Below are 19,174 nucleotides of genomic sequence, written 5' to 3' on the forward strand. Positions count from 1 at the left end.
GTGCTGGTAAAATCTCTGCAGGAGTGCTCTGTAAAATCTGGATAAAATTTGCAGCCACTTCAGAAGTTAGGTAGCGTTTCCTCACTGTTCTCACCGGGGCCTCCTGTTGGTTAAAACTGGTGATGTTAAAAAACACACAAAAGTGGTCGGACACAGCCAGATCCACAACAGAGGACACACCCACAGACAGGCAATAGGTTATGACCAGGTCCAGGGTGTGCCCTCTGCTGTGGGTCGGCTGCGTGATATGTTGTTTAAAATCTAAACAGTTTAAGAGGTTTAAAAATTCTCTGGATACTGGGTCCAAGGTGTTGTCAATATGTAGATTAAAATCACTAGTTATTAAAATCCTGTTGTAGGTGGAGTGAATGATTGATAATAATTCAGAGAAATCACTGATAAAAGAAGTGGAGTACTGGGGTGGTCTGTAAAACGTTATGCAGAGGATAGGAGGGCTGCTGATGTAAAGATCATCTTCTTGAAAGAGTCCAGGAGCAAGAATAGGCTTCCCTTTGAACAAGAGGATGTGATTTGGAGTGAGCGCTTCCAAGTCGTTGGCCTCATCGGATACTTTGGTTATGGGGCGGTCATTCAGAATGGCCTCTGCCTCACACAGGATGGTATGAAGGCTTTCATCGTCCAAAGATTGTTGGTGTAGGACAGTTCCAATCAATGCCTTTTTGCAGCAGAGCACTGTGAATTTTGCTGTGATCTATGGCAGCCAAGGCCAACGAAGTTGGTGCCATTATCTGACCTCAAACAAGTCGCTTGATCTCTGCGGCACATGAACCTCCTTTTGGCATTAATGCAGGAATCTGTGTTCAGAGAGTAGGCAATCTCCAAATGTACGGCCCTGCTAGCCATGCAGGTAAAGATGACTCCATACCGTTTGACCATAACGCGTCCTCTCTTGACATCCATTGGGCCGAAATAGTCCACTCCTACATGTGTGAAAGGAGGCAAATCTGGCCTGATTCTCTCCTTTGGCATGTCTGCCATTTTCTGTTCACTGGGCTGTCCTCGATGCCGTTGACAGACCACACAGTCTCATATTATCCTTCGACAAGCACAGTTAGATTGGATACATGTTGACTCTTGTAAAGTATTACAGGGTGTTTGAGCTCCTCAGGTAAGGCTGCCCGACTGAGTCTTCCACCCACTCTCAACAAATCATCCTTCCACACAGGATCCAACCTGTAAATATCACTGGTTTTCTTCATGCCAGATGCTCCACCTTTCAATGCAGAAATTTCTTCCTTGAAGGTTGCTTGCTGACTGAAGTGGATAATGGCAGATTCTGCTCTGGTGAGGTCACTTACAGACAGCAACTGATTGCCAACTGCATCTCTGGCCTTTCTCATCTCCTCTTCCACCCTTTCTGGTTGTACAAATGAGCCTGCACCAGTCAAAGAAGCAACCACTTCCTTCCTCTTCCTTCTTAGCTCCCGGAGAATCATTCTGAGCCGAAGGAACCAAGCAACAGAGGTCTGGAGTTTTGTCCACTGTGCCGTAACCGCAGTCACTGGCATCTGCAAAATCATTCAATTGTGCATGTATGGGTCCTCTGAAGTCCTTTGGCTTGACGCAACGATCCACCTTAAGTTCAGCCACCTTTCCCAGGTCCAGCAGCCATCCTGTCCATCTTTGCGCAAATATCTGGGGTATAGGGTCATCCCAAGACATGTTGTTTTGGCACATTTCTTGCAACAACAGCTTTGGTAACAAGGTGAAAGGTGATAGAAATCCTAATGGGTCGTAGATGGAACTGACAATTGAAAGAATTCCACGTCTGGTGTGTGGCCGTGTTTCAACTGCAGGCTTGAATGTGAAACTGTCACTTTCGGCACACCAACTCAATCCGAGTGCCATCTCCACAGGCAGAGTGTCTTGCTCCAGATGTAGCTGCCTGGTTGTTTTTGATTGCTTTGACTCAGGAATTGATGACAATATAGCCCAACTGTTGCTTGTCCACTTTAACAGCTGAAATCCCCCTTTTGAGCACAAGCCAGTGAGATCCTCAACGAGCTGCATTGCTTCTTCCTCTGTGGGCAAAGATTTCGGACAGTCGTCCACATAAAAGTTGTTGCAGATGGTGTCTGTCACCTTCTCTGGGAAGTCAAGGTCAAGGTCAAGGTCAAGGTAAACTTTATTATCCCACAAGTGGGAAATTCATGTGGTCACCATTACACATTCCATTTTTATACAGCCTACTGTATAGCATTAAAAACAATAAATACAAAACATTAGAAAAGAAAAACAGGGACAAGACAGACAAAACAGTAAGAACATTGAGGAAACATGACAAGCATGTATGAATAAATAAAATAGTGGGATGCTCATATATATGCTCATAGTTTAAAGTGCTTAGGAATTTTTAAATCTATTGTTGTGCAGTCTAATTGCTGTAGGCACAAAAGACTTGCTATACCTTGTGGTCCTAATTTTCCTCTGCAGGATTCTGCCACTTGACCTGTTACTTCTTAAAAACTTCAGATGAAGAGGGTGGGTTAAGTCATTTAGAATTTGTTCTGTCTTTTTTAGACTGAGGTCGTTGTACAGTTGAGCTACAGATACCTGATCAACTCCAATGATCCTACTGGCTGTTTTGACTATTCGTTGCAGTTTCTTCTGATCCTGAATATACATGTTTCTAAAGGCACAAATAAGGCCAAAGGATAGTCAGTCTGCAAGAGAGCCTTGTAAAACATCTGAAGAATACAGCTATCTATTCTAAAATGATTGAGTTTCCTTAAAAAAAACATCCTCTTCTGCAACTTTTCAGTCTGATTTTGTGCACATTCATTGAATGTCAGTTTGTTGTCAATTTCAACACCCAAATATGTGTATGTTGAGACCTGCTCTACCACTACACCATTGATATTTGAGGGTGGAACTATAATTCCCTTTTTATTAAAATCTATGACCATCTCTTTTGTTTTCTTCGCATTAACCACAAGGAAATTATCTGTACACCATTTAATAAAACCCTGCATCTCCCTCTCAAAACCCTCTAGGGATGCAGTGTCAGACTTTAAAAACCCCACTAATGCTGTATCATCAGCATATTTAAAATAAGTGTGGTCTGGGAAGGTTGCTTGGCAGTTATTAGTGTATAAGGTGTATAGAATAGGGGACAGAACGCACCCTTGTGGTGCCCCCATGTTTGTGGCTTTTAATAATGAGACACATGGATTGAATTTGACTTGATGACTGCGGTTAGTCAAAAAGTCATAAATCCACAAAACTAATCTTGGATTTACCCCGAGGTTTACCAATTTTATTACCATCAGGTGGGGTTGGATTGTGTTGAAGGCAGCTTTATTGTCCACTGCAGTCCTCCTCAAAGCATAGTTGGCACAGCTTGGTGATGAAACTGCCCAAAGATGTGCACAGTCATTCTGTGCTCCACTAGACTCTGTGTTGTGTCTCCGTTGGGCCACCACAGAAAACGAAGGAAATCCACATGCCTTTCTGACACCTTTACTTGATGGAACATAGCCTGGATGTCCGTCATCAGGGCAACATTTTCCTCTCTGAATCTTGTTAAGACACCAAAGAGAAAGTTAGTGAGGTCAGGACCTTGCAACAGCTGACAGTTCAGTGAGGTTCCTTTAAATCCTGCCCCACAGTCGAAAACGACTCTCAGGGTTTTCTTCTTCGGGTGGTACACCCCGTGATGAGGGAAATACCACACACTGCCATCTTTACCGTCCAGCTGGTCCTGAGGCACCACTTCTGCATATCCACTGTCAATCATATCAGTAAGAAATGCTGTGTACTCCTCCTGGTAGGTCTTATTCCTTTCAAACTTCATTTTGAGACTTTGAATGCGCTGTTCAACTATGCACCAGTTGTTGGGCATGGTGATGCCATCCACTTTAAAGGGTAAGTCCATGCAGTAATGACTGTCCTGCATGCAAGTGGACTTCTCCAAGATCTCTATAAACCTCAGATCTTCCCTTGACATCTCCTGCTTCTCCTCCAATGCCTTCTCATTGAAGTCCTGGTTGTATTGAGAGATCAACAGCTCCTCGAGCCTGACGATGGATATCCTGTTGGCATAGACGGTTGAGCAGCTTCTGTGGCAACAACCACTATTGCCCCTTGCAGGACCGTTGATGACCCACCCCAATAGGGTCCTCACGGCATAAGATCCATTGTCTTCGCTGTTTATGATCTCCCAGGGCTCCATAAGTTTTGGCTCATTAGTCCCAATTAAGACTTCCACCTCAGCGTCCAATTCTGGGATCCTGATATCTCTCAGATACTTCCATTTTTGAATGTCTTGCTGAGTGGGAATGTTGCTCCTTGACACAGGGATTGTTTCCTGCATGTAGGTCTCTGTGAGCTCCACAAATTGATTTCCATCCAATTTGGATACTTCCAGTCCTGATATGACCTGACTTTCCACAACCTTTTCTTGGCCCATAGTGCGCAGCAGGATGTTGGTTCTTTTGCCTTGTAGGTTCAGCTTCTTCAAGAAACCATTAGTGCAAAAGGTAGCTGTGCTTCTGGGATCCAAGAAGGCATACATCTGTAGCGCCTTATCTCCCTTCTTGGACTTCAACTGTACTGGAACGATGGAAAGGGTACAGTTGTCGTCTCCGGCCCCAGTGCAACCACATGCCTGAAGAGAGACAAGTGCACTACTGACAGGTGTTTCCGATGCTTTGTTCTTGTCTTTGCTGTGGATGTGCAATATAGTAGGGTGTTTTAGACTGCACTCACTACAGGTCAGACGGCTCCTGCATACCTTGCTCATGTGGCCAGCCTTCAGGCATCCAAAACACACTCCTTTTCCTCTCAGGAATTCAATCTTCTCCCTTTGAGGAAGCTTGTTCAGCCTCGAACACTTGAGCAATGGATTTGACTCTTGACAGTAGAGACAGGATTCTGAGCATGACTCCTTTGATGATGTTATTGGCTGTCTTGGAATCTCGTGCACTGTGGGCTTGGTTACAGTATGGTCGATTGCTGAAATGGTTGTTGCAAAACTGCTTCCTTTGATGTTGCTCCTGGGTAGCGGTTTGCTTGCATTTACAGCCTTCAAGGTGTTTGGTCGTGCATCTGAAATATCACCAAACAGTGGATGAGACAAGACTTTGACTTGCTTCTCCAGAAAGCACACCATATCTGGGAATGTGGCCCTGTAGCCTCATTGTTCCTGTATGTCACAAGCTGTGGACCTCCACCTTTCCCGCAGCTTGTACGGCCACTTCATTAAGACATGCCTCGTGAGATGGAATGTTCAGCTCCTCCATATACTGTATCTCTGTCATAGCGTTGCAGCAACCTCTTAGGAACAGCGCAAATTCCTGCAGTGCCTGAACATCCTCTGCTTTAATGACAGGCCATCCAAATGCTTTGTTCATATACACCGTTGCTATCCGGTGTTTGTTGCCGAAATTTTCCTTTAAAAGACATTTTGCTGTTTGATACCCTTGTTGCGGTGTCATGTGAAGGTAGCTTCGCACCAGCTCCCTGGGCTTCCCCCTGGTGTATTGTTCCAAGAAATACAAACAGTCTTGATAACTGCTGGTTCTCTCTTCAATGCAATGTTCAAAGGTTCTCATAAAGGAGACAAACTGCAATGGGTCACCATCAAATATGATTATGTCTCTTTGTGTCAAGGTAGCTGACAGTTGTTGTTTCACGAGCATGTTGGTGATTTCATTCTGCCTCTGCATGATTCCACAAATAGCATCCTGGTCCACTGTATTTCACACTGATGCTCCATTCTGTGCAGGTTGATGCTTGTACATGTGTTGTTCCTGTGTAATTACCGGCCTGAGAGGTGCAGCTGTTGAAGCTGTGAAGACATTTTGAGACTGATGCTGTCGGGCAATTGTGTGAGACATTCCAGTGTTTGGTTGCAACTGTGACCTGAAAGTCATGTCCTTTGTTAGTGACGCCCCTACTTGGTCCTGTAGGCGTGTTTGTATGTTAACTTTAGGTCACACATCACGTACTGGGAGAACAGGTGGCACAGTTGTGCCTTGATCCAGAGCTGCGGTGTTTCCTTTCAGCACAAATTCATTTGCCCTTAGGTTGAATTCATGTTTTGGCACTTTAAGTCCTTTGCTCACATAAGAATTCATGCCATCCGATTAACTGCCAACATCACTTCCTTCCAGCACAGAAAGTCTTGCAGCAGCAATGGCTATTTGTGCATCAAGCTCCAGTTGCTCCTTTTTTTCTTCAGTTTGATTTTTTTTCTTGTCTGAGTTTTTCCTCTTGTTCCTCCAAATCATGTCTCCTTTGCAGAGCGGCAGCTTTCTCCTTTAAAGCCACTTTCTCTGCCTTTGCCTTTAAATGTGCAGATGAAACACTGGAAGCATATGATCTGTGAGAGTGGCTTTTTCTTGACCTTTTGCTTGACACATTAGACACACTGTCCCCAGGATTGATGTCATCATTGCACTCACTTTTTGCATTTTCATCGCCACCAGCATGTTCATTTTCGTTTCCACCACAATTAGCCACAGCAGCCTTTTCATCACCACTTGCATTTTCATCACAATTAGCAACAGCAGCATTCTCATCAATTGCATTTTCATCACAATCAGCTCCATTTTCCTTCAACCATGTTGATATCTCTTTGACAAACACATCATTGCAGGACCTTTTTGTGTGAAACCATGTTTCCTGTTTTCTCTGCTCCTCCTCTGGGAGAGAAAACTCAGTGAGCAACGTGTTGTGGAGTTCAGAGGCCTTTTGACACAGTGTTTTGAATCTTTTTAGGTTTTGTTGAACAACAGAGGCATTTTCTTTGGAAGCCAAGAGAGCAGTGATTTGTGCTTTTAGTTTGCTTGCTTCTTTAAACTTCACATTCCTTTCCTTTTGAAGTCTTTCAATCATCATCATGAGTCCTTTAACAGTAGGCTTTCTTATTCTTTTTTCCACATCATCACATTGCATTTCCTTAGGGTCATCTTCATCAGTATCACGGTGCAAATCACTCATTTCAACAGATGTGTATTACTGCTTGAGAAGTGGTTTCACAGGGATCAATGTTGCGCTTTGTTGACAGCTGGGCAGAGCGTGCGCACCTCCAGTTTGTCCAAACAACACACTCGCATCACCAGTTAAACAATGCCACATTCTTACACCACTTTGCATGAATTCATAGATAGCTGTCACAATCAAATCTGGACATTAATGCAGGACATCATGTTCAAAGCAGCCCACTGCCGCATACAGCGCTTCACCGTTTCCAATCAATGATCCAATTACATCCAGACAGACTTATCCTACGAACCAGGGACCTCCCGGAGCGTGTTTCTGATGACAGGAACTTTTCCTACTTTTTGATGGATGAAGATTAATGAACAATTACCAGCCAGGGAGACAGATGAGTTTAGCAGCGCTGCGATCCGTGTTTCCAAATGCTCCAATTGTCCAGGTGAGATCAGAGGTTTTTACTTGTGTAGCGACTATCCTGGCAACCAATTAGCCACTCGGCTGGGTGCGGGATGGGACTTGTTTTTAATGCGCTTAACTGGATGATTGAATGAATGAATGGAGGAATGAATGAATGTCCACAGCGACGTCCACGGTCGGGTGAGGTTCCCATTTATTACCGTCACATTCAGAGCAGGTTTACATCATGGCAAAAAGTTTTATGGAGTGATCTGACTAATTGTGATGGTTCTGGCTGGTACAAAGTGGTGTCTTAGGGAGCGGTAAAAACCGTGTAGTCTCCCCGTCACCCATGCATAAAATGGCCGCCCAGTACACCTGAGCCTATATACTAATTGCACCCATCATGACGTGGACCCAAACCACCACCCTAATCTGCACTGCCACCCAGTGACAACTTGAAAATAAACAAACAGACAGACTGAAAATAAGCAGACAAATAATGGCTCCTACATCCACTTTAATCGATCATTGTCGCCGTCCCGCAGGCCCCTTAGTGATGCGCGCCTCAACTCTGTATTTTACTTAGATCTCTGTCCCATAGGCCCCTTGGCGATTCTTTTTTATCTTTACGGTCGCCAACCCGTAGGCCTCTTAGCGACTTTTCTTTATCTCGTTAGTCGTCGTCCCATAGGCCCCTTAACGACTTTTTCCTTTAATTCATCTATCAGCGTTCTGCCCGTGTGGACCTGTTCCCCTAGTGGAACACCCCAGCTCTCTGTGCTGAGGCGCCATGAGACTAACAATGGTATCCACAGAAGCTTTTTATGAATTATCTTGACCTTTATTCAAAGTTACAGAAATCCCCTGATTATTTTTATCGTCTCACTCCGGACCAAAATATGGAGCGTGGACTGGTAGCTGGAGAAGTGCCAGTTCACCTCCTGGGCACTGCTGAGGTGCCCCTGAGCAAGGCACCGAACCCTCCAACCGCTCGGAACGCCTGTCATGGGCTGCCCACTCTGACATCTCTCCACTTAGTGCATGTATAGGTCCAGTTTGTGCATGTGTGTGTTCGGACCTGTGTGTAATTGACAGACAGAGTGAAAAACTGAATTTCCCCTCGGGGATTAATAAAGTATATAAAATAAAAAAAATAAAAAATAAAAAATGATGCCTATTTTGGTTACTCTTAATAATGACCCCAAACATATCCCATAATATCTCAAATTGTTACAGACCACATTCAACACACACTCATTCACTCTTTCCGCACCATGGTCACATATGTTGCACTAGACTCAGCTGTCTCCAGTGACGTTAGTCATGTCTCAGTGTCTCATTAAATTTTTAAGCAATTATCATCTAGTAATTTCATTTAACTAGGTTCTTTAAGAGAGGAAGTTGTCAAATACCTTTGACCTGGGCGGCCCCCGGCACTGCACCCCAGACACACCTGGTTTAGGCAGAAAAAAGGCTCTGCTTACCTTATTTGGTGGCCACCTGTATGTCTGGTGCACAGTCCAGTGCCGCCAGACTCAGGGATGACTCCCTCACCCTCCTGGCTGGTTCGCCACTTGAAGAGGTAAAAATCGATGTCTGAAGCTGGGCCAGAAGACTCCGGACCTCGCCCTCAACACCTTTGTTTGAACTCGTCTTTTTCCCAAAAATGTATCTTGGAATCAAAAAAACAGTACTCAGAAAGTCACTGGAGACACTTAGAATCAGGTGCAACAGAGTTTAATGTGTTCACAAGCAACAACACGTACAATTAAATCACCTTTTGTAGAGACACAGTCATACCTACAAAGACTGTACACTGTTTCCACAATAACAAACCTTGGATTACCAGTGACATAAAGGCAATCCTCAATGAGAAGAAGGCAGCTTTTAGAGATTATGACAAAGCACGGCTCAAACAAGTGCAACATGAGTTTAAGAAGAGACTTAAGAAGGCAAAGGTGGAATACAAAAAGAAACTGGAAAGGAATCTACAACACAGCAACATCCGTGAAATGTGGAGAGGAGTCAACACCATCTCTGGTTACAACAGTAAGAAAAGACAGCCAGTGGTGGGTGATACAGAAAGAGCTGATGAACTCAATCAGTTCTTCAATAGATTCAATACGGCAGCCACTCCCACTTCCAATGCTGCTTCTCCTCCTCCTCCTCCTCCTCCTCCTCCTCCTCCTCCATCACCTCCACCTCCACAACTTGTGCACCAATGTGGCAATGTGGAGCTGGGAAGACTTTGCTCTGGGAAGGCTGCTGGCCCAGATGGTGTGTGTCCAAGGCTCCTCAAAGACTGTGCTGCCCAACTGTGTCAACCTCTCCACAAGATCTTCAACCTCAGTCTACAGTTGGGGCAGGTGCCGGCACTGTGGGAGACTTCCTGTGTTGTGCCGGTACCAAAAATTAAATGTCCAGCTGAACTTAATGACTTCAGACCTGTAGCCCTCACTTTGCACATCATGAAGACCTTGGAGCGGCTGATTCTACGCCTACTGAGACTTGAGGTCAAAGACAAACGCGACCCCCTGCAGTTTGCATACAAACAACACATTTGAGTGAACGATGCTGTCCTCTACATGTTTCACCGTGCCCTAGCTCATCTGGAGGAACCTGGTGCTTATGTGAGAATCATGTTCTTTGATTTTTCAAGCGCATTCAACACCATCCAACCCAACATACTCAAAGACAAGCTCACAGAGATAGCAGTGGATCCTTCCTTTATCTCCTGGATCACAGATTACCTGACAGGCAGGCCACAGTATGTCAGGTTGGGGAACTGTGTTTCTGGGACATTAATGAGCAGCACGGGGCCTCCACAAGGGACTGTCCTGACTCCATTCCTGTTCACACTGTACGCGGCGGACTTCAAATACAACTCTGAGTCCTGCCACATCCAGAAATACTCGGACGACACTGCTATTGTGGCGTGTATCAGGAATGGGCAGGAGTCTGAATATAGGGACCTGATGAAAGCCTTCAGTGATTGGAGTCACAAGAACTGTCTCCTCCTGAACACCTCAAAGACCAAAGAAATTATCATAGATTTCCACAGGTCCAAGCCCCCTCTTCAGCCAGTGAATACCTGTGGGGTGGACATCGAGGTGGTGCCAAGCTATAAGTATGTAGGTGTACACCTGGATAATAAGTTGGACTGGTCTCTAAACATAGACGCTCTCTACAAAAAGGGGCAGAACTGGGGCAGTGACAATTTCTTGAGGAAGCTTATGCCGGATTTCCACTGGATGCGTGTCCGTTGAGGAACGGCAGCGCTGGTTATCCACTGCGTGCTCCGCCATCCGTCAAAAATAGAAGTCCTGCGTATCTGTTGCGGAGGGCTCTGGAGTGCCGCAGCTGAGACGGAGCCAGAATGCAGCACAGCTGCAGCCGGTGGAAACACACACATTGACTAGAATTGAATCCTATCGGCTCCACTGCCGTGCCGGAGCGCAGACGCAACCAACACGCATCTGGTGGAAATAGGCCATTAGATCTCTCAACATCTGTAGTAAGATGCTGCAGATGTTTTATCAGTCTGATGTGGCAAGTGTATTGTTTTAAGCTGCAGTCTGCTGGGGAGGAAGCATTAGACACAAAGATGAAAGGCAGCTGGACAAACTAGTCAAAAGAGCTGGCTCTGTGATTGGAGTCAGGTTGGACACACTGGAGGAGGTGGTGGAGAGATGCACACTGAAGATGTTCGAGGCCATCATGAACAACCCAGATCATCCACTCCACAACACCTTGATGGACCAAAAAAACTGTGGTGGACGGCTCCTCTCTCTTTGATGCAGGACAGAGAGATACAGAAGATCCTATATACCAACAGCCATCAGGCTTTATAATTCTTTGACATATAATAGATGAGCTGACAGATAATTGAATTTCCCCTTGGGGATGAATGAAGTTATTCTTAACTCATGAGTCAGGCTCCGAAACTAGACTGGAGACTCACTCTCTGTGCTCTGCCTTTTATGCAGGTGCAGATTCCAGTGAACCTCCACCTCTTTTTCCTTGTCCTTCCCACTTTGACCAGAACCTAATGGTGTATTACCCAGGCATGTTGGAACATCACTCCTTATCCCTCCGTACATACTGGTGTCCAGGTTGGCCCAGCCATGACCCCTTACATAATGGTGTACTGCATAACGGTGAAACAGATGCATCTAACTTCTCCTTCCAATATGTTTAGGCCTAATCCTACTCTATTTTTTAAAAATATTTAATCACAGTGATATACATTCAATACATGACTAGATGTGTGAATGAGTACATTGATTCAAGCATATATTCCATATCTAATTAAAATATGTGGATGAGTACCTGCTGATTAATACTTAATCATACTTTGTAGTTAAGGCTAATTTTACACAACAGTATTCTGACAAATAATTTTGATAAGCACTCATCTCCTACCTGACTCCTGTAAAGAAAACCTCTGAAAACTGTAGTGGAGGAGGGGGCTCGGCTTAGGCGTGCCTAATGTTACAGCTTAGTCTCGCTCATATTATGTTAAAAAAACGGTAAGACCTATACGCACCGCATCATATAGGCTAAGAAAGCAGCAAATGCAACTTTCAACACTCACTGTAATGAGTCTGTTTACCAACAATCTTGTCAGCAGCAAAAACAACACAACCCATTGGACCATCCGAAATGTCACTGCACTGCAGACGCGATGACTTAATAATGACCAGGCCGAAAACACAACCCTAGTCAACCAATAGCCTATACGCTACCCAGCAAAAGGTATACACACACACAGACACATTCCGATTTTAATTACCACAGCTGGCAAGAATAATAAACACATACTGTACACCTACCCGATGTCAAGTGACTGCAATGTAGCCAAACGGAACAGGCGAAAAGAGAGAGGAGCTGCTCCTGCCAGCTAGTAGCCTACCACTGCTCGGGAATGACGGATGAAGGGCCTACGGTGATGTTTTCCTTGGCAGGTAAGTTTACTTCTCACAGTCACACACAAGTTGATGATACGTGAGGCTAGTCAGTGACTTGTCTGCTGCTGCAAATGTGTAGTAGTGAAAGTCTTTTAGTTTCAGGGTAGCTCAAGAGTCATATGGCATATATGGGCATATGCCATGTAAGCTGGTGTGACAGTGAGTGTGTTGTGTGTGCTGCGCTGCTGTTCTGCTGTCTGTTGTGCTCCCGTGTCGTGCCGTGGACTTTAAGTTGGAAACAAGGTGCTTTATTAGTAAAAAAAACAAACAAAAACAAAAACGGAGGCTTAAAAGATCCAGGGCAGAGCCCAAAAGATCTGGGAATGCACAGGTCTAACGATGTCCATGCTCTCCACCATTGCATGGCTGAACAGAAGCTGCACCCTCTTGGTCACACTCTTGCACCTTCGAGCAGACATCCTCCACATGGACCTTCCTCACCAGTTTTTTATCCATGTGGATGCCCAGGTACCTGTAGGAGTCTACCTGCGGTGTTGTAACAGTGCAAACAGCGGTTATCGCTGATGGCTTGGCATAGACAAAGAAAGCAAGCCATGACAGCTGAGAGGAAATGATTATAGTGAAGTTGAAACTAAAGGACTGATAAATATTTGATGATGCAGTGTTCAATACGAAAGTGTTGTAGGGAATGCACAAGAAATTGCCAATGAGCCTATTTGTAGAGTCGTCCAAACAGCTGGGCTGAAAATGTTATTTTGACCTAAGTGGTACTTGATAAAAGTTCATTGGATTATCAAAATGAAAAGAGTTTATCTTCTTGGGAGCATGAATTTACACAGAAAATGTTATAGTTAGATAATAAAATATGTGGATGATATTTTGTCTTGTGGATATCCCAAACTGGAAAGAGTTTGGTTCATCACCAAAACACTGATTCATCATCTGGGGACAATGAATATACACATCTGATCTCACCAAAATGTGGTCATTAGTTTTTTGTGATACCCCCTCAGTAGGGGTGGGCAAAATATTGAACATACTCGATGTATCGTGGCTTGTTCCATGTGGGATGTATAAAATGAATATATACCAAACATCAAGCATAAATTGGTACGTCGTTTTTTTAAGCCACTGGTATGGGACTCACTTCAGTGGTTTGGTTCTCTTGCTCTCTCCTATGGCTCTCTCCCTCTCATAGATGTAGACACAATAGATGTAACACACACTCCTCTGCTCATCCAGATCCCTTTCTCGTGAGCAATAGTGTGAGCAGGTGAGGCATATGTTTTTGTATATGCAGGGCTTCACGTTTTGCAAGGAGCACCACTGTGACTTGCAAACAATATTAATATATGGACTGGAGAGCTGTTAATTTGTTTCCAGCTTACAGTAAATAAATCCTCACGTTTAATAGTGCCATGGTAACAGTTAGGGCTCTAGTTTCCCGGTGCGGCGCAGGGTGGCGAACCCTGCGTGGAGCTACTTTCAAGCAGCGCAACCCGAGGCATGCTCAGTTTGGTAGTTATGCAGACCAAGGTGCGCTGAGATGGGTGTGGCGCCGCAGCAGGGGGAGGTGTCGACGGATCCAGCTTGGCGCTGTGACAGTTTCGTGCCAAAAGGCTTCGCCGAAGGTGCGCTAAAAGCTCACCAGCTGAAACCAGGTCTACTGTCAACGTAGGTGGAGCGCAGCCGGTGTAAGCCGAAGTTTGACTGACCGGCGGACAGTGCGCACACGTCACCAAAACCTCACAGGCAGGTTTCCAGAATATCAGGCACATTAATAATGCAATAAATACCCAAAAAAACACTATTCAATGCAACTATCTGCAATCAGCACATAAATGTATCTTTATATCGACTGTCCCGTCACATGTGATGTCAGATCAAAGGGGATTGGCACCGTTTGGCACATTTGGCATGCGTAATGGAAACCCAACTTGATTTGATTAACACAGCTGCAAACTAATGAGTTCACATCCCTCTCAGCCAACCACAAACAGCCACAGCATCAGATAGGGAATATATATTCAGCTTCTGTCATCTTAGAAAAGTCAAAAGAAAAGAAACAGAGTGAGACTGCGAGAGAGGAGGAGAGAGCGCACGCGCACGTGCACGAGCACGAGCACGAGCACGAGAGAAATGCTGTCAACAAATTGTAAGTTATGCTAGGTGTCTTAAGGGTTTACATGCTTCATGTGATTGTCTATACAAATGTTAAAATGTTCTTGCTTAACGGGATCTACGAAGATGGAGTACATTATTGTGAGGAGGAGGACTTACGCTGAGAGGGTTTACCGTCAAAGGACATCCTATTTGGGCATGACAGAGCTGGAATGCAGGTGGGCCACACGAATAATGACTGGAATACCGCCGTGTCCAATGTAATTGTCATTTCATGTCGTACTCTTTTGTCATTACACAGGAACAAATTACATGTACCCCGCGAGGTGGTCCAAGTGGTGACGCGCATCGTGGCCTCTGATGCGCACCCTGGTGGCACCTGTGCTCTCCCTGTTGCTGTAAAGGTGACGGTGGCTCTGACCTTCTTCGCCACTGGGTCTTTCCAGCACACCGTGGCCACGGTGGCGGGGATCAGTCAGAGAGCTGTCAGTTCGGCTATACATGCAGTGACGTCTAGTCTAGTCCGACATGCAAATGAGCACATAATTTTTCCATCCACACCTGAGAGCCAGCTGGAAACGAAGCAAGGTTTCTTGTTGAAATGTGGATTCCCTGGGGTACTGGGAGCAATCGACTGCACACGTGTACAGTTGCGCGCCCCAGATACCCAAGCCATCACTTATGTGAACCGTAAGGGAGTACACTCCATTAATATCCAGGGGCCTCATTTATAAAAGAGTGCTTAGGATTCATACTAAAAGTTGACGCGCGCCCAAAAGCTGAAAATGGCGTGCGCCAAAAAATAATCTGATTTATAAAACCGTGCCTACTTCACACCTGCAAGCACTTTTCCCTTTATAAATCACAGTCCACCTGGAAGATTGCACAGGTGGATTCACCTCACATCCCGCCCTCTACACACCCACATTTTTCCATGAATGGTCAATGCAAAGTACCTCATGAATGTTTTTGCATATAAATAAGCCTGCTGATCAATGGCATTTTACACTCAATCATGGCAGAGAAAACAAGGAAGAGAAATTTCACGGAGACCAAAATAGATGTGCTTGTGGGTGAGGTGGAGGCCAGAAAAATTATTTTATTTGGTGGTCACAGTAGTGGCATCACTAATAAAAGAAAAATGAGTGAGTGGCAGCACGTCGTCACCGCTGTAAATAGTGTGAGTGCCACAGAGCGATCTGTGGCAGAGGTGAAAAAGAAGTGGTTGGATCTGAAGGTGGAAGCCAAGAGGAGAGTGGCATGGCACCGTCACAGCGTGTCTGCTACAGGTGGGGGCAAGGGCACACCCGAGCCCACACCGCTGGACACCAAAATCGCCTCCATCCTTGGGACGGCCAGCGTGTGTGGCATAGTGTCGGAGAAGGAAGGAGACACAGATTTGGCAGAGACCACAGAGGAGACCGGTAAAGTACAGTTTAATCTGTTTATTAAATGTATAAATTAAATATTTTAACAGAGACTTCTGAAAAGGCAGTGGACTTACGTGTTGTGTCCTCAGTCACTCTAGAGTTGGAAGCAGTGGGTGACGAGGAGGTTCCGGGCACGGCGTGTCCTGGCACCGTGGCTGAAGGCCTGGCTGTCCCCAGCACCAGTGCGCCCAGCACCAAAGTGGCCCGAGCGCATGGCGCACCTGGAGGTGGCCGGGTCCTGACCGACACTGTCCTGCAAACACAAAGGGACACCATCAGTGCAGTAAATGAAATTAGAGACGAACTCCAACAAATACGTGCAGTGATGAGTAACGTGTGATGTTATGTCTGACATTGCCAGCTCCATTAAAGATCTTGTTAAAAAATGAAACATACTTGCTGTCTTATTGCAAACACCGCAAGACACCTTCACGGAGCCTTGCTCCCTGTTGAAACTCCTCATGTCGGGGAGGTGGTTGTGGGTCGGGGTCCTCATGGTGTGGGGGAGGGAGGCCAGGCGGGAGGGGAATGGCGTCCCTCATTGCAACGTTGTGCAGAACTCCACAAGCCCTAATAATTTTACACACCTTTGTAGGGTGATAGAGCAGTCTGCCCCCTGAGGCATCTAAACACCTCCACCGATTTTTGAGGAGGCCGATGGCTCGCTCCACAATAGAGCGCGCACGAGAGTGGGCCACATTAAAGCGCACCTCCTCTGCGCTCTGTGGGTTGATGAAAGGTGTGAGGAGCCAGCACCTTAGGGGGTAGCCACTGTCACCTGCAAGGTATAACAGAAGAGTAATTATAAATCAGGCTTTAATGGTTAGAATTTCTACAATGGTATTTATGTACTTGATGATGTATGGAGCCAGCCATCACGCGCAGCGCCTGCCTGCAGTCTGTTCCCTACGCTGCTGTGCGTCAGGATGAATGAGTCATGTGTGGAGCCAGGCCACCGTGCGACTAAATTTGTCAAAACCATGTTTGAGGTACAAATAACTTGTACATTGATTGTATGCACATTTTTTCGGTTCACATAGACAAATTCATTTTCACTCGGAGCCCTTATAGCAACGTGAGTGCAGTCAATTGCGCTGATTACATTTGGGAAACCTGACATTGCTGCAAATTGCATTTTAATGTTGGCCTGTTCACCCACAGTGTAAGGAAACCTGATGTATCGACTGGTCACGTTTATAATGCCATCCAAAATGGCTGGCATTATTGTGCTCAGGGATGGCTGTGATATCCCAGACCTAAGGACAGAATTTAACTGTATTATACCCAAAGGGGCTTTAGACAGAAAATGTAACATTATATATTGTTAATCATATCAAACACATACCTGTCCACTAATTCCCGCTGGAAAGAGCTGGTTGCCAGAAACCCCAGAGAGGTCAGCACCTGTATATGCACCGGGATGGCCCGGTTCCGGCGGGTGGGTCTGTCTAACACTGTGCCCAGTTCAGCACATAGATCCAAGAGACACTGCTCTAGGGAATCTAAATTGGCTTATTAGCCAGTCATCATCATGGGCCAGGAAATCTTCGTGGTCCCTAAAGACTCTCTCCATCCTGATCCTACCATTTGCATGATCTTCCAGCAGTGCCAGCGCATCCATTGGGCAGCATTACGCACGAGTGTCACCGCTCTATTTATATGCTTACTCAGCAATTAGACTGATTGTTACACACCTTGTCACATTTAATACTAATCCATCAGTGCTATCCACCGCTCTATATCATTTGAAGATGGAAGTATGATATATGGACATTGTGCATACAGTAGTAGGCCTAATGGCTCACTAAAGGAACACATCTATAACACTGCAAACTTGGGTGTTTATAATTAGGCGGGTCTATAAGTCTGATATGTGATGACATTAAATGTATGAGATGAATCTGGCTTCAATTCACCACCTCACCATCTGTGCCGCCAGTTTCCCCCGTCTCCAAAATGTCTGTGTGCAAGGATCAAAGTTGACGTACCAGTGCGCACATTCTCTCGCCAAGTTTATTTTTATAAATCACAACCTTTGCGTGGGAAGTGGCGTACGCCACTTTCAAGCCCCGTTTTGTGTGTAAGCAAGCTTTATAAATGAGGCCCCAGGTGATTTGTGACTCGAATTGCCTGGTGACACGTGTATGCTAATTTTTATGGGTCCGCTCATGACTCGTTCATCCTGGCGAATTCTGTCATCCCTATAGCCTTTCAGGGGGACCCCCTCTGGATTGGTGGCTGCTAGGTGACAACGGCTATCCACTGAAAACGTGGCTGATAACGCCGTACATTACACCCACAACAAGAAGGCAGCATGGTTTTAACAGTGTTTTCAGTAGTGCTCGGTCACTCATCGAATGCACTTTTGGCCAGATCAAAATGCGTTTCGGATGTGTTGACCGTTCAGGTGGTTCATTAACATACAGCCCCCGGAAAGTCTGTGCATTCTTCGTGGCATGTTGCGTTATACACAACATAACTACACACTGTGGATGCCACTTTGACCTCAAGGAGGAGACATTACAGGACTTACGACAGAGAGAGTCTGAACTGCATGTGCCGAATCAGCAGGAAGAGCATCAGGGCGCACGGGAGAGGAGAGACCACCTGACTGCACAGCTTTGTCCTTAAATGTGAGTATTTCCCTGTACATCCATTCACACATTTATGGTGTAAATTTACTCAATCACATTAAATATAGGCTACAACAAATCACCCAAAACAAATTATTTCAACATTTAACCAAACTGGAAGAATCTCGTATAATCTGGGCAGTCTCAAAACGTATAAGAGGGGCCTCCGCAATGCCAGAGCAAACTATTACTCAGCACTAACAGAAGAAAACAAGAACAACCCCAGGTTTCTTTTCAGCACTGTAGCCAGGCTGACTGAGAGTCAGAGCTCTGTTGAGCCTTGTATTCCTTTAGCCCTTAGCAGTAATGATTTTATGAGCTTTTAATGACAAAATTCTAACTATTAGAGGCAAAATTCATGACCTCCTGTTCTCAGATAGTACCTATCTAACCTCAAACACAGCTGTAAGACCTAATATATATTTAGATTGCTTCTCCCCAATTACTTAAGGTCTTACCTTCAGTTAACACTCATATATTAGATATGATCAATATATCCTTATTAACATGCTATGTACCACAGTCTTTTAAGGTAGCTGTAATTAAACCTCTCCTAAAAAAGCCCACCCTGGATCCAGAGGTGTTAGCCAACTATAGACCAATATCTAATCTTCCCTTTCTTTCAAAGATCCTTGAGAAAGTAGTCACAGACCAGCTGTGTGATTTTCTCCATGATAATAATTTATTTGAGGAATTTCAG

The 19,174-nt window shown here is 45.2% G+C and overlaps 2 protein-coding genes across 4 annotated transcripts in view; both read left to right on the forward strand.

Moving 5' to 3' along the window:
• ddhd1b (DDHD domain containing 1b) overlaps window positions 1–19,174 on the forward strand; it is a 94,770-nt gene that overhangs the window by 26,570 nt on the left and 49,026 nt on the right. The window lies entirely within an intron of this gene.
• Window positions 14,379–16,177, forward strand: LOC126399095 (putative nuclease HARBI1). The gene is made up of 2 exons (XM_050058893.1): window positions 14,379–14,629; window positions 14,713–16,177. Exons 1-2 carry the CDS (start codon window positions 14,502–14,504, stop codon window positions 15,143–15,145), a joined length of 561 nt encoding a protein of 186 aa, XP_049914850.1. The 5' UTR covers window positions 14,379–14,501; the 3' UTR covers window positions 15,146–16,177.

This window comes from Epinephelus moara, chromosome 12, assembly GCF_006386435.1.
Source record: "Epinephelus moara isolate mb chromosome 12, YSFRI_EMoa_1.0, whole genome shotgun sequence".
Lineage (NCBI taxonomy): Eukaryota > Metazoa > Chordata > Actinopteri > Perciformes > Serranidae > Epinephelus > Epinephelus moara.